The sequence below is a fragment of the Balaenoptera physalus genome, assembly GCF_965194825.1.
Source record: "Balaenoptera physalus genome assembly, chromosome: 11".
NCBI lineage: Eukaryota > Metazoa > Chordata > Mammalia > Artiodactyla > Balaenopteridae > Balaenoptera > Balaenoptera physalus.
This window is the reverse complement of record NC_138896.1, coordinates 42,829,125-42,846,439: the sequence shown is the minus strand read 5'-3', so window position 1 is coordinate 42,846,439 and position 17,315 is coordinate 42,829,125. Positions and strand designations below refer to the sequence as shown.

The 17,315-nt window shown below is 37.3% G+C and overlaps 1 protein-coding gene across 2 annotated transcripts in view; it reads right to left on the bottom strand.

Annotated features, from left to right (window-relative positions):
- FAM83B (family with sequence similarity 83 member B) overlaps positions 1-17,315 on the bottom strand; it is an 82,736-nt gene that overhangs the window by 53,096 nt on the left and 12,325 nt on the right. For both annotated transcript variants that reach the window (XM_082414294.1, XM_082414293.1), the window contains exon 2: positions 10,419-10,922. In XM_082414294.1, the coding sequence (XP_082270420.1) occupies positions 10,419-10,862 (444 nt within the window). In that variant the 5' untranslated portion in view covers positions 10,863-10,922. The remainder of the gene's footprint in view (positions 1-10,418; positions 10,923-17,315) is intronic.

Here is a 17,315-nt window from a genome sequence, read left to right as displayed (position 1 = left end):
AGAAATAAATTTTATTGACTTAAAATATTAAGACATTTTAAAATAGCTTTAAGGCCCCCCCCCCAAATCACCTTCTTTAGGACACAGAATTAAGTAGCTATAGTTTTCTATTCCTGCAGGAAATTGAAGGTATATTCTCATTTCAAGAAGACATTGTCAGCTCCAGGCCATTATCAGCCTGTTGGTGAGCATTATCCCAACATATGCTACAAACTGTTTTATATTTCCCTCTACGTTTTAACTAACCAACAAAATGTTAATACGTCCAAGATTGGATGTAATGGTATTACTCAGAAACATTTCATGACCTCCCACTGTCCATATCCACAAAGCCGGACTGAAGGACCTTTACAATTTGATCTCAACACACACCCCCTACCGCCTTCCTTTTTTTCCAGCCCCACTCTACTCTCCCCACATTCCCTGTTGTCTAAAATATCAAGCTCTCCACGGTACTTCTACTCCTCAACATGTATGACCCAAGGTGACCTCTGAAGAAAGTGAAGTCCCAAAGGCACCCTCCCAGTTCTTGTTTTTCCCCTCACCTGATCAGCACATGGGGTTGCTTAACACTTGCATTTGGGAGGCTCTGCTTCTCAGCAGGTTATATAACCTCCTGCTTTATCAGGTCCTGGGTCATCATCCAGCCAGTCTTCTTATCTAACACTTTTTTTTACCTACTTCGTTGTATCTGAGTCTTATCCAGGTACTTTCTAGGCCGTCCCTCACCAATGAGCTCAGGACTAGAACTATTTCCAAGTCCAGCCGCTCTGGATGTAGATTCTAATCTGAACCTTAATCTCTATTTAGACACATATGTTGCTCTTGGTGGCTGCCGTCACCAGTCAACTATCTCAGGGCTCTGATGAAAATGATAACTTAAAAGCCTCTGTGCCTTGGTCTCTGCCTGCTTCCTGATTGCAACTCTCTCATGACTCTGAGGCCAACCTCAAAGGACAATGCCATAATCCCAGTTGCTCAGGCCAAAAATTTGGGGGTCATCTTATATTCTTCAACTTATTTTATACCCTACATTTTACTGCCTTCAAAATATATCCAAAATCTGACCAGCACTGCTACCATCCTGGTGATCTAAGACAATATCATCTCACATTTGAATTATTGTAATAGCCTCTGCTATGCTTATTCTTGAGCCCCTATAGTCAATTTTCAATACTGCAGCCGGATGTGTCCTTTTAAAATAAAGCATATTTCAAATTGATCATGTCTCTCTTTTGCCCAAAATTCTCCAGTGACTCCCCATTTTACATGGAGCATAAGCCAAGGTCTTTGTAATGGTCCATGAGGACCTCCATGATACCTCTTTGAACTCACCTAATTCATCTCCCCTTTGCTTTCTTGGGTCCAGGAACTGGCATCCATACTGTTCCTCTAACAAACAAGAAGGCATGTCCCTGCCCTAAAGCTTACCCTACGTCTAGTCTGCTCTGCCCTCAAAGAGATGCAAGGCTCATTCCTTCTTTCCTCAAATCTTGACTCCAATGTCACTTTCTTGATGAGGCCTCTTCTGAACACCCAATTTAAAATCGCAGACTAACCCCTGCCACCGCTCTCAATCAGCCCTCCTTACCCAGCCATATTTGTGTTTTGTTTTTCTCCATAGCACTCCTCATTTATTACGCTTATTAAAATCTAAATCTCCCTATTTGTCGGTAAGCTCCATTCAAAGATAGGGTTTCTTTGGTACTTTATTCTCTTATGTATCCTCAGAATTTAGAACTCTACTTGACATGCAGCAGACATTAAATAAATATTTGCTGAATGAATGAGTAAGTAGCTTGCCATACTTGTCACCTGTTAAGACTGGCCAAAGGTTGGCTGACCCAGTCATAGTTGAACCCAGAAGAGGCCAGAGGACAACCTCATTGACTGCCCTTCTCTTACTTCTTTGAATGTTTCCTTTATTTGAAACTCAGAGAACCCATTTCTTTTCAGTGCATCCTGATTTAGTCTGCATTCTAGGTGCTACACCTCATCTATATATCATAACTTTCTGTCATTTCCAGTAGGTCACTTCTGATCTCTAATAGTAACCCCACAATGGCTTTGTACCTGGCCCATTTAGAAACCAATGCTTCCACATCCCCACCAACTGGTCTCCATCCCAGACCCTCTCAACCAGGTCTTCTAAAACCTCCACTTGGGAATATGCAGCCATTAATAGTTTCCAGTTATGACCCTTTTAGATCATTACCACTGACTTAGTCATACCTATCACAAGAAAGCAGATTATTCATCAGTAAAATATGGATAATAAAAGTACCTATTTCACAGGGGGGTATGAAGGTCAGTTTAAAGTACTGCATGTAAAATGCTGACCAGTACATGACACATAAGTGCTCAGTAAATTATGTGTTCCTGTTACTAGATTACATAAGATAAATCTTTTACTCAAAATCAGATGCTAGTTCCAGTCCTGATAATAAAAGCAACGTTTTTCAAGATAATTTGAAGAGTGACTAGTTAAAAGACATGAATGATTGATATACAAGTATATGTCACATGATGAATCTGTGGCAACTACAGGAGAATAGGCAGAATCCTTGAAATACGAATGTCAATCTGGTGTGAGAGCCACCTTCATCTCAAAAGGGTCCCCATAGCAACCCCCCCATTATATTTCACATCTCATTAGAAGGACAGATAAGCTAAAGGAAGTTATATCCCTTTATTCTCATGGAAGTTAACATTTGATAAGATGCTTCAATGTGTACCTGAGGTCATAAGCTTATCATCCCATTCAGCTGCAAACTACATTTTATGTATAACATTTTAAACAAAGATGCCTACAGAGTTCTCTTCATCCACGTTCCTTCGGCTTCCTATTGGAATACTACTTGCCCCGTTCTCCTGTGCAGGGTTATTTTTCTGGCTTGGCCCTAAAGGCATCTGAGTTTGCAAAACTGCTAAATTCTATCCCTATGAACTTTAAGTATTATTTAGACATTAGGAAAACTGAATGTTTTACGATCATGTTTTATGATTAGCTTTGCCATTCCAACAAACTACTAAAGGTGTATTATCAGAAAAATATTACACACTTCAGTAAATAAATAAGTGTTTTTTAAAAATTTTAATCCTATCACAGGAAGGAAAATGAGTAAACAAATTATCATAAAAAATAAAGTGTCTACTTCAGAGACCCCAGAATACAAAGAACTAAATTTTGTCCCATGGTCAATAACAGGCTCTCTCAAAGTTCAAGAGAAAGATTGTACACACCACATGCAGTCCCTATAGGAATTGCTTCTCACAGCTTATTTTGGAAAAAGAAAAGAAAAAGAATTAAAGAGTACCAAAGGGTAAAAACTGAGAACAGAAAATGGTCTTAAAAACATTTCCCTTAATCAGATAAATCATGCGCACTCTGAAATAATTCAAATTTTAAATTGTTTCTTTCCAACTATTAACAGAGGTATAGGTTACTATCACCAAGGCAGAGTTTCTGGTAAGTTTATTGGCCCCTCTAAATAATTCTAAGTTTTCTTTTAAAAAGTAAACTCTTTCCCAAATTGCCACTTTCAAATGAAAATCGGTTAAAAATGAAAATCATGGGTGATTTTAGACTTTACCTGATAAGACATAGCCTGGTAAAACATCTGAAACTCATAAATCACACATGACTTTAGTATACAAACCAAGCTGGAGGTCTTATATAACAATTTTGTTATTTTTACATACACCAGATTTTTTGCTTCCACAGAGCAGAAAAACAGCCCCTCTATCAGGAAAACAACGTTTTTTAATCTAAGACTAATTATGGTAGACTTTAAATAATATACCTAATATTACTTTTTGAATTACATTAGAATATTTAGTAAGTAATAATAGTTCATAAACTCAGAGTTACTTAAACCAACTTTTGACCCTAAATGGCAGGTCTATAATAAATATGAACTTTAAAAACTTGCTCTTCTTTTTTATAAATATGGAACCCTTGTATAATGTCTTTATTTAAAAATCTAATAAAATTATCACTTTTAAAATTCAAGATGAAAATGGAATGACTACGTTTTTTCCTCTTGGTCTACAGAATGTTCCCCTACCTCCACCTTAGCTTTTCACCAGAACTCTGTATCTTTTCAGATCTTTGGATCTTTATGTAAGAAAGCATGGTTTAGAATTTTTTCTTCAACTCTGAATAGCTGTCCATAAAAGAGATGCCTCACTCTGTATGACAGACTCTAACTCCATCCACCTCACTACAAATACCTCAATTTCATCTTTTTTATGGCCGAGTAATATTCCATTGTATACAGAGTGAAGTAAGTCAGAAAGAGAAAAAACAAATACAGTATGCTAACACATATATATGGAATCTAAGGGGAAAAAAAAAAAAAAGGTCATGAAGAACCTAGTGGCAAGACGGGAATAAAGACACAGACCTACTAGAGAATGGACTTGAGGATATGGGGAGGGGGAGGGGTAAGATGTGACAGGGTGAGAGAGTGGCATGGACATATATACACTACCAAATGTAAAATAGATAGCTAGTGGGAAGCAGCCGCATAGCACAGGGAGATCAGCTCGGTGCTTTGTGACCGCCTGGAGGGGTGGGATGGGGAGGGTGGGAGGGGGGGAGACGCAGGAGGGAGGAGATGTGAGAACGTATGTATATGTATGACTGATTCACTTTGTTATGAAGCAGAAACTGGCGCACCATTGTAAAGCAATTATACTCCAATAAAGATGTTTAAAAAAAAAAAAAAGAGATGCCTTTTTTGCACATCCTGAGTATAAAATTCATACATCTAAGTTGTCTTCACAGTGGGTCTTATTTTCAATTATACATACGTATGTTGAATCAAAATTTTCCCATTTTGAACTTTCTAAGCAATAATACTGGGAAAATGCTATGTAGATCGCTAATGTGTACATATTTACCACAATATTTCAGAAATGGGTTTGAGTCATTTCACCAACAGCTAATAACCATGGCTGGCATTCCTGGTAAGATGCTGTCTTGTTGGATACTGGACTTGGTCATTCGTTGCTCTCACTTTTAAAGAAGAAATGCCAAATCACAGTGATGCAAAAGTACAGGCTGATAAAACAAATACTGTGTATTAATGTATGTATGTGGAATCTAGAAAAATGGTATAGATGATCTTATTTGTAAAGCAGAAATAGAGACACACATAGAGAACACATGTATGGATACCAAGGGGGAAGGGGGTGTGTGGGAGGAATTGGGAGATTGGGATTGACACATATATGCTATTGATACTATGGATAAAATAGACAACTAATGAGAACATACTGCATAGCACAGGGAACTCTATTTAATACACTGTAGTGACCTAAATCGGATGGAAATCCAAAAAAGAGTGGATATATGTATATGTATAGCTGATTTATTTTGCTGTACAGTAGAAACTAACACAACATTGTAAAGCAACTACACTCCAATGAAAATTAATTTTAAAAATACAGGCTGATGGATTTTTTGACAAAATAAAGGTCTGGAGTAATGTAGTAAGAGGAAAAGTAGAAGGAGGAGAAGAAGGGGTCGCCATCATCTCAACACCACATGCAGGGTATTAAACATGTGGAGGTGTCATGGTAGATACGTCAGCCGATTCATTCCACTCTCGCAAAGATCCTATGGAGTATTAGCATCTCCGTTTTACAGATGAGAAAACTAAAGTTCAGAGAGTTTGTAGTATAATGTCTAGTGCAAACAGCTGTTTGAGTTGGGATTCAACCCAGCCCTAACTGACCCTGAGATTCAGAGCCTTCATGTCATTCCATGAAGTCTCTTTGAAAAAGAGCATTATTTGAAATTGGCAATTAAAAGAGGCTGCAGCTTCCTGCCTGTGAAAGTCATCAAGTCAATCAAGGAAACTTAAAACTCTATTTTGCAATAAGGGTAAAGAGCATCTTATTTCCTCTTTCCTCTCCCTTAAGTAACTGTGTTAAAATCATCAGGGTTATTGTTAGTAGTGGAGGATAGGAGTAGAGACCCAGGAGTTTGGCATAGAGAGAGTATTCCCATGCAGACACAGTGAGAGTTAACATGGTAAAGTCACTACAATTTTAAAAAGATTTTTAACAAGATCTCTCACTCTCTTTCTCTGTCTCTTTCTCTCTCTCTCTCACACACACACTCATACACACATATAATGCATTTTATTCAAAGAAAAGCTGTTCAAATTAATGTCACAGGATACTAATGTCATTAAATCTTACTAAGCAAAAGCTATTTTTTGGAAGAAACTAATTTTGACTCAAATTTAAACAAAGAAATATTCACAGTGAGTGTTGGAATAGGGAGGGTGCAGAGAGGAAATTCTTAATAAAAATTGGGACTATCAGGAGAGAGATAACCCTAGTCTAATAAGGGCACTGACAAACACATAAATATTGCTTAGCTGGGTAGGATATGGCTGCAAAGTAATAGTGATGAAAGTGACATACTATGACACAATAAATATTATTCATATAATGAACTAATTCAGTATAACATATTGAAATAATCTTGAGGTGGTAAGCGCTATTAGAGATTTGGGTAAGAACATTCGATTTAAAAAAACCTAAAATGCTTTGCTTCATGTCTTTCATTAAACAAGTGACAATACCTGTGGTGTACAATGACTTGTTCAATCCATAACTAGTTAGCTATCAAGCCTCTAGCCCAGTGCTACTTTTATAACACCCATCAAATACCAGGAGAAGCCCCCATCATTAGTCCACCTTCCCTTTTGTGGCAATGGGCCACCTGGTAGTGAATGTTTCTCTGTATTACTAAGAATTCTGAGGCCATAACAGACACGCCTAGGAACAGTGACTCGGGGAGCAACCAACACCTGAACTCAGGAGATGCAGGACAGAGCACCTAAGGAATCACTTCTGCCCTAATTCTCACTAGACTTTTGCTTATGTATCTTCTCAACTCCATATTTCACAAGAGTAAGAGTCACATCACATGGAAGATGCTAGCCTAGAATTAGGAAACAGAGAGGCCAACAGCATTCTGGTTAAACATTTACATATTCAAGGTTATCAGAAATGATTGCTTTAGGGATATTTATCACTGAGTGGACAGAAGAAAAATGACTTTAATGAAAGATGACTTTTTAAAGTAATTAGAGGGGACATTTTCATAAGAGGTAGTCGCAGTAATTAGGAATAAATTCATATATCATCTTGGGAACACCTCATGAGAGACAGATAATTACCTGGGAAAAGTCTTGCTAGACGCTATCAGACTTTATAAAGTTGAACCAAATTTAATTATGTCAACCACATAGTGAAAAATAGAAGGAGGTTAGGAAAGAGCCAGTAAATAAAACTAAGACCATTTTAGGGCACAAGGTATTACCTGTAATTCGATTTTCCCAAAGGAAAATTCTCAAATAGCCAAATAAGCAAATATACAAAAGAAAAAAAAAAAAAAAAGAAAGAAAAAGGAAACAAAAGAAGAAGAAAAAACATTTCTCTGAATAACCTGTAAGTGACAACTGGCAAAAATGAAATGAACAAATACAAACAAATCTATGGATTTTTGAAATACTATAAAGATTATATTCTGCTTATAAAAGCAGAATGATTCAGAGACAATAAAACAAATGCATATAAATTAATGAATTCAAAAACAAAATATTTTCAGTGGTTATGATCAGACTTCAAATGTTTAGACCTCTAAGAAAACTGCTTTTGGCTTCTTATTATTTTAAGATTTTTTTTTCCATTTTATGACATTTATTTTCATAAGCACCTTAATTGCAACAGAGCAGTGAAAACGAATTTAAATTCTTCTCTGAGATCGTTTCCTGGATTCTGCTTTGCTGGTTCCTAGCTCTACTTGTTATGGCCTCATAGCTCCGTAGAGTTTCATAATGTTGATTAACAAAAGAATTTCACAGGGGCAAAAACCTTTATTCTATTCACTAAAATAAACATTATTCAAGTACTTTATGAAAAAGAAAAAGATCATCCTCTTCATACATTTCATCCAGTCATGACAATTCATTGAGAGTTACCAATAAAGAGAATTTGTCTTCTGAAAATAGTTCAGAAACAAGAAGTTTATCATAATAACTAAAAGGCTTGATTCTGAAGGTTTACAAGAGCCTAACTTACCTGCTGAATAAATGATAGTCATGAAAAGCAGGCAGAATATTTAAAAGGCAACGTGTTCCAACAAGCTGGTATTTCGTAATAATATTTGCTCTTCTTATTTTAACATTTTTCACAGGATCTAGTTCAGTTATGGGCTAAATAGTCTAAAATTTTGTAAAAATGTGGCCAATAACTTTTTCTTCTCTGGAGTACTGGATCCTTCAAAAATCTTTAAATTAACATAGTGACATATGAAGAAATTTCCAAAATATTCGCAAAATATACATCCCATGCATTTATAGCCCATTTAACCTCAATATTTATTGCATCTGGTTAGAAACAAACACATTCTCCAATGCTTTTGGGAAAAAAAAGGGAAAGAAAACCACTAAGTAATCTATTATGATTTATATTGAGTTTCAATATACTCAACTTATAAAGTTCAAATAATTCTCTTTCTTTGAATTCAGCTTGGGTATGTATATACAAGGTAATATACATACCTTGGGTGTGTATAAAGGTAGAATTCTTTCTTATTTTATGCCACTTAGATTTGGTGAAAGAGAAGCAAAGCATTACATTATTGTTTTACAGTTTGGACTTTGAGTTCCTCAGCTTGCTAATTCAAGTAGGAATTCTAAGCAGACGATGACCAGGCAGAGGATATTACTTTTAGAGGCTCACTAAATAAATAGTTGCCACATTAGAAAGAAAAATACATCAGAAGGTCATGACTAATGTTCAGTTTCCAGTGAGTGCTAGCCCAAGAACTCATGCTAGCTCCTGAATTTCATTTTGTGCCACAGAAATGCAATGCCCCATAGGAGATTATCTGTGGTGCAGGCTGATGAACTCATAACTACTGTTTACCATAATAACAAATATTAAGCTTCACTGATGTATTTTTCAATTTTCAGTTAACACTGTAGTTCAAAAACGTATTGTCTCCCCAAACAGAAATTCACAAATGTTCGGACTTGATATTTGTTGTTTTACCTTTACAGGGACTCATATATTTTCTTGACTTCTGTTGTTTCACAAAATACAATTGTATACTTTGTTCTCAGAGCATAGGATAGTCCAGTTTTAAAAATCCTCATGGTTCAATTCAGAGAATTGAACTGACAGTTCAATTCATTCAATGAAAGTTTGGACACCTACCGTGTACCTGATTCTATAGTTAATGTTTAACAACTGGAATAGATTCGTGCTTCCTTGATGTAACCCTGCTAAAGGAGTTAATATGGTTACAATGTCAGGTTATTTGAGCTTAAAAGGTCCAGGGGAAAAAAATCACTTTACTTTTGCAAAGCCTGAGTTTGACAGTAGCCTTGGAATACTGTGTCTTCCTAATGTGAAAGGGAGGCTCTTAGTTGCCTGTCTCCCAAACTACCATGTCCCTGTGGGGTTCAAGGGTCTAATATGTCTGTACTTCATAAAAGCATGCTTTCCCAAGCATCTCTGTGTCTTGTTGACATGAAAGAAAGCAATGCTGTGTATGTGTGCATCCCAAGGCCCCTTTTAGATCTAAATTTCTATACTGTATAGTATCCGTAACTAAGAAATAGACACTTTGTAGTTAACAATCATAACTTTTTGTTCATACATTTTAAAACTCAATAAACAGCCTGGGAAATTTTGTTGTAGTTTCCAAAACACCCATCATGGTGGTGAGTACATAGAAAACTCGCAAGAAGCTTTATTAGATTGATTAAAAGAACATTTCTACAGTTTTACCTGAGTTCTAAAATAGAATTTCTGAGATTTATAAACCAATACAAATATTTAAGAGAGAGTACAGAGGCCCTAAAATGCTAAGCACCTCAGGACTTTACTTCAGAATTTTACATTATCAAGCCTGATTTTTTACTGTTTTCACACAACTTAGGAAATAAATAAGAAAATCTATGTTTTATTTTATAGGATAAACTATATCCAGAGCAAGAATTAAGGCTCAGTCCTGTTAAGAACAAAGAAAAATTCACCAGATTTGCCAACCACATATTTCCTTTCAGAGATTAAGGAAAATGTAAGTGATTTAGGCTATGAATACATCAAATCATCTCTTTTTCGGTCCATACACCTCAGCCTTCATGGGTGAAGCTCTCTCATGTACGTGACGAAGAGAAGGAAATCTCCACCTGTAGCAGGAACCCAACACCACTCTCTCAGATATTTACAAGATATGGGAAGTACAACCTTCCTACGTATCCATACATATATTTCCTGAAACAGGCATGGTCTATACATATAGAGACTCTTTTATTAACATATGTCTGTTATACTATGGTGATTTTCCACATTTCGAATTTTTCATTTAGAAATAGAAATTTTACCTTTCTTGCTTCTTTTATCATCTTCCGAATGGTTTCCTTAATTGTAAGTAGTTGTGCTCTTGGTGGATGAAAGAGGAGGTCAATGTGGGTCCCCCTTAAGAGTCCAGGCATCACATACGGCCAGCCCAAGTCAAGATTGGGAGCTTCCACATCAGACTCAACAGGCCAGTAAGTCCCTGAAGATGAGGTATCATCGCAGAAATTATCAGTACCATGTGCTGTGCTTTGTGCCACTTTTTGAACATTTTTCAAAATATAATTAATTTCTTCCTCGGCTAGAAAGTCTGGCACTCGTTCCTTGGCAAGAAATTCTTGGTATGCATCTAACCCCTGTTCAATCAGCGTGTCCACAGCTACTCGATACCATTCCTTGTAGTGAGGTTCAATGTAATTGTCTAATTTACACTCGTCATTCAAGGAGGAAAGAATTGATGAGTTCTCCATACTTGCAAACCTTTGACAGTGGCACTTTCAAATGCCCATTCGTGCAGGGATGAGAGGTATCTGGGTATTTAAAAAGAAGGAAATCAAGAACAGTTAGAATTCTGTAATCAAATGTTTCATAATCCATGTTCAACTGTTATTTTTACATTTACTCATAAAAATGAGTACCAGTAGCTCAATATGACATACATTTCATATCCAAAGTGGCAATAATAATACCATAATTCACATATCTATCACAAATGAGCTAAACAGAATCCCATTCACAGACTGCTAGCTGATATTCCTTTTCCAAGTTACCTCTAACTTTAGTTTCTCATCTAAGGAAATACACCTTCCTTCTCTGATATCCAGAAAGTCCATCCTTCTTAACTTTAATCTGGGATTACACATGGTGTGATCAGTTTCTTTTTGGTTTTAAAATATTTTAAAATAGAATTAGAAGAAAACCAATGCCTGACCAGCCATTTATATAAATCTTACTGAGTACTTGTTATACATATATCCTGATGAAATATAAAAAGCACAGAACACTTGTCTTCCAGGAACTTATTAATTAGATGAAGAGGCAAAATGTATACACAAAACTGTTTGTTACCACTTTGAACAAAGACATATATTGCTAAGGGCCAAAATGAGTACTGTCTGTAGTCAATGCTTTCAGAATAAAAGCAAGCAGAGATCAATATGGAATAAAAGAGTTACGGATAGCCTTGCACAGGAGGTGGGCTTCAGCTGAACCTGGGGCAATGAGTAAGAATATGATGAGGTGGAAAGAAGGAATATTTTCATCCCACATAAAAATGTAAAACATAAGCAAAAGCACAGAACAAGTATGTGCTTGGTACATTCAGGAGTTAATTAAAAAAAAAAAAAAATCTTGGTCTGCTGGAAATGAGGATCTTTGTATTAGGGGTAGGAGATAAAATTGAATAGACAAAACGGAGCCAGGTGTGGAGGGCCACTGGAGACTGTTGTGATTTAGCAAAACTTGTGTTTAAAACAATTAGTCTGGCAGTTTCAGGGGAGTGGAGGAGAGACAAGTAGCGAGGAGAGTCTTTCAGAGTTCAAACTCTCAGTGAGGACGTGACAAGAATATTCAAGTGATGGTTCAAAGAATGAACTCCTGAAATTTGATGGCTTGACAACATATAGGTGATAAAGAAATTCAGGACATCAAAGACAATTCAGATTCCTCTTAGGAATTAAAATCTGCCTATCTGAGCTCACGCCCCATCCCTCATGCCCACAAAATGTTATCTGTTCCATAATTCCCTGCATGAGATACTGGACTGGACCTTATCTCAATCAAATAAGGGACTTTCCAGGCTTCTGAAGTCAGGATCTTCATTGTGTGGATTCAAACAAAGTACAACCCTATGATGTGCTACAAGCACAAAAGGGCTTATTTGACCAAAAACATCTTTGTCAGTGGCCCTGCCCTAGTTTACAATTTTCCACTTCACTCAGACTTTTTGGTCTCAGGTTTACCAAAAATCAAATCTGATTTGGGAGGGTAACCCAGGAAGCCATTATCATTTATCAACTCCTTACCTGAAAATATGTAACAAGAGTCACTACTCATAGACAGAAGTCATGAAGGAATGGACAATAAATAGGGCCATAAGTTTTGCTGGGGGAGAAAAGATCAGAAAAAGATCTAGCATATAGGAAGGCAGAGATGAGGAGTGAGGAAGATACACAGTACCTTACGTTACTATTTTAGTGCAGATAAGCCTATGTCCATCCCTAGGCTCAGAGTTTTTACAGAGAAAATCTAGCAGTAATGAAAGCCTAAAGAGTATATCTGATACAAAAATAAAAACAGAACATGTTCCTTTCGGTCTCCTAGAGGGTCCTCAGCTTGAGCCATAACTTGATCCAGGCCAAGGCGACTGGACCTGTCCCTGGGTCCCAAGACCATCAGGCTGTGCAATGTGGCATCTGAGTTCTGGGCAATACCATCTTCCTGCCCCACATGGTATTATGGTGGAGCTTTGGGTAACACACTCTCACTCCTCCATGGGCAGAAGGAGGAATAAATACCAAGCTGTCTGCTAGTGTGAGAGATATGGTATGAAGAAGTAAAATTTGTTTCTTTTATTACCTAATTACATTTAACTTAATCTATTGACATGCACCAGGAAGCCAATGAGGAAACTTTCATAAATGTCTCAATCTTGTATAAGGTGCCATCTTCTTTCAAATGACATTTTATTTGAGTCCAGTGGTTCTCAACAGGGGAGATTTGACCCCACCCCCATCCCAAACAAGAACAATGTCTGGAGATGTTTTTAATTATAAGGATTTGTGGGGAGGGTGCTACTGGCATTCAGTGTGTAGGGGCCAGGGATGCACAGGACAGCCACCCACAGTAAGGAATTCTTTGGTCCAAAATGTCAATAGTGCCAAGGCTGAGAAATCTTCATCAAGTTGCTCACTTCCTATGCATGATATCATACTACTAATTGATGACTTTTTGGTGTTCATTACAGTTTTCTTTGGCACATAACACTCATTTTTAACAAAGAAATAAGGTTTTTATTTGCTTGAGAGGATCAATCCATTTGATGAAAGTATAGTTCCCTAAGGTTTAGTGAGGTGTGGTTTTCATTTGATAATTCCAGTCCATGAAGGGACAAATATCCAGTGATCACATGAAAATCACACAGATTATTTGTAATTGTTGAAAACAGTAGGTAACTGCTGATTGTTCATAACAATCCCAAGTTTTCTGAGCACTCATTTTTAAACTTTTAAAATTTAACTTTTGAATTCCTATAACTTGTGATGTTAACGCCTATGACTTATCTGGAAATTAAAATGCATAAAGTGCTTTAAAAAACTATATTCATTTCTGAGATTTACCTACGCAAATATGTACTCTGCAACTATAAAAAATTTATTCTTGAACTATGTGTAAGCTGAGAAATCATAAAGATCAGAGGGATTTGGAAAGTAAAATAAAACTAGGAGGGGCTTCCCTGGTGGCGCAGTGGTTGAGAATCTGCCTGCTAATGCGGGGGACGCGGGTTCGGGCCCTGGTCTGGGAGGATCCCACATGCCGCAGAGCGGCTGGGCCCATGAGCCACAAGTACTGAGCCTGCGCATTTGGAGCCTGTGCCCCGCAACGGGAGGGGCCGCCATAGTGAAAGGCCCGCGCACCGCGATGAAGAGTGGCCCCCGCTTGCCGCAACTAGAGAAAGCCCTTGCACAGAAACGAAGACCCAACACAGCCATAAAAAAAAAAAAAAAAAAAAAAAAAAAAAAAAAAAAACTAGGAGGACAAAGTGAAAAGTTAATTATGAAGGAAAAAACAATTGAAAATGAGAAAAAAGCAAAACACTACAGGACTAATCAAATAGCAAAGCCAGAAATGATGCAGAAAAACACACCAAAGGAAAAATGCAACAGCCATAAGCACTGAAGTTGAGATATGATTTATAAGGGTTAAGAAATAAATACACTTGATTTGTCCTGCTGGAGAGAGGCTATCTTTCAATGCCTAGAGATATCCATTTATTGCAAGAGGTGTTTACAAGGGATACTTGTAAAGGAGCCATCTACGGACAAATTTTAATGGAGGAGAGCAAGGTAATGGTACCTACATAAACGGCTACTGCAATAAAATAGCACCAGTATTTAGTTATAGACTTAATACAATACTTTCAAGAGTTCAATTATTAAATATTGGAAGGGCTATAATTGAGGATAAAATGAATTGGGTGTACCTTTAAACATACAAAAAGCATTATTTAATTCATAACCATTAAAAACTCCTAGAAAGTATATTCTTTCAACGTACAGGATAGAGTTAATAAGTAGAGAAAAATAAAATCTCACCACGATATAAAAGCTGAGCAGAGTGCTAGGCTCGGCTGCTATTTAAGTGACTCACTCCAGAAAAAGAGCCTTGGAAAATACATGATTCAAATCCAGGCCCCCAAACCACTACACACTGCATTTGATATCAAATCTTTAGTTTAACTTGCGGGAAGTATAAATTCCAAATGTTAAATCTGTAAATACAAAAGCTATAAACAAGGTATAAAAGAATAGATTTCAGTGCATGGGCCACTCTGAAAAACAATTGGGCAGGTTCATTTATAAAACTGCATATAAATACGCAACTAACACATGAGATAAAAATTGCACTCCTGGGGTTGATCCCAGAGAAATGAAAACTTATCTTCACACAAAAACTTGTACATGAATGTTCATAGCAGCTTTATTCATAATAGCTCTAAACTGGAAACAGCTCAAATGTCCTTTGCAGGTGAAATTATACAAACTGTGGTACCCTCAGACCACAGAACATTAGTCAGCTATACAATGAACTAACTTCTGATGCCTGCAGCAACCTGGATGAACCTCACGAGAATTATGCTGGGTGAAAAAAGCCAACTCCCAAAGATTCCACGCTGCATGATTTCATTTATAAAACAGTCTTGAAATGACAAAGTTATAAAAATGATCAGATTAGCGAATGCCAGGGCATAAAGAAGGGGTGGATGTAAAAGGGCAACAAGGGGCATTTTCATGGTGATGGAAACTTTCTGGATCTTGACAATATCCACGTCATTATACTGGGTGTGACACAGAATAACAGTTTTTGCAAGATGTAACCACTGAGGGAAACTGGGTAAAAGATAACAACGAATTCCTCTGTATTATTTCTCTCAACTTCATGTGAATCTACAATTACCTCAAAACAAATTATACTGATGAGCAATTTCATCTGCCTTAAATAGAAAACAAAAACAAAAACAACACATAGCTGGGAGGGTGAGAGCTTGTGTGCAGGCTCACACCACCAGGTTCAAAGCCTGCTTCCCAAATTACAGTAAGTCCCCTACATAACGAACCTTCAAGTTGTGTCGAGATGCAAACGTGGGTTCCATCAATGTCAGGCATGAGTGAAATTGCAGCTTGCCCTCTGATTGTGTTAGGTGAGTACCTAGGCTAACTTTGTTGGACTTACGAACAAATTGGACTGAGGAATGCACTCTCGGAACAGAACTCATTCATATGTAGAGGACTTACTGTATTGTGAAGCTCTTGGACAAGTGACCTATGTCCACAAACCTCAGTCTGTGTGTGTTACCAAATGCAAGTTCATGTTCCTGACCCCCAGTGAGGCCAATCAAACTGAAACATCAGAGTTTGGAGCAGAGAAAGGCTTATTGCAGGGCCCAGCAAGGAGAACTGGCGGCTTGGGTGGCTCACACTCAAAATCCCCGAGCTCCCCACCGGGTTCCAGCAAAGCATTTGTAAAGACCAGGTGAGGGAGGGACATCTCAGGGAATGTGACCATCTGATGCACAGTTCTCTGATTGGTTGATGGTGAGGTACCAGGGTGGTGTCACAAGGGATAACAATATCAATCCTTAGGCTCCAATAGGTCTAGGGACTATGAGGTCATGGTCATCAAGTAGTTAATTTCTTCTATCTGGTGGTGGTTTTTAACATCTGAAAAACTCAGGAAATATGAGATGCTATTATGGGGGGGGGTACTTCAGAGAGGAGCTAAAGCAGAAGATAATGGGGGAGTGGTCTGTCCCAGGAAGGCCCCATAGGGTCCTGCTCAGTTACATGTTAGTGGCATTAGGTCATTCTAAGGAATAAATGAGGTAATACCCTTAAAATATTTAGCTTTTACCATAATTATTATTATACTACTATTACTATTTTATGTTTTAACAATCTGTTACAGTATAAACACTATAAAGATACAAAAATAATTTGTTCAAGAGTCTTTTAGGATTCAAAAACAGGTAGTGTTTTCTGTCATCCCATTAACAATGTTATGCACTGTTTTGTCAACTGCAGTATTAAGCAAACAGTCAAAAATAGTCTCCATTTGTTTATGGTTTCTGATCTAAGAAAATTCATTGAAAAGACTTCTGAAATAAGAGGTCAGTGAAAAAATGCTCCAAGGAGAAATTACAAGCTTCTTAAATGACAGATAGTCTGAGGTTATGATTATTTCATGTGCAAACAGCTGGCTCCAAATCAGGACTTTGACCGAAAAATACCAAACAGATCAGAGTTGCCAGTGTCTTTGAGGTCCTTTTCCCAACTTCCATCTTAGGCTGTTTCTATTCAGCTATTGAATGCTGTTATGAATTCAATTGTATCCTCCAATAAAATATGTTTAAGTCCTAACCCTCAGTACCAGTGAATGTGATCTTATTTGGAAATAGGGTCTTCTTTGTAAGAGACAGGACATAGACAAATACACAGGGAGAACTCCAAAGGAGGACAGAGTTAGAGATTGGAATGCTAAGGATTTCTGGCAACACCAGAGCTAAGAGAAAGCCATGGACAGACTAACCCCTAGAGCCTTCTAAGAAAATGAGGTTCTGAGGAAACCTTGATTTCAGACTATTAGCCTCTAGAACTGTGAGAGAATAAACTCTATTGTTTCAGGACAAAATTTGTGGTAGCTTGTTA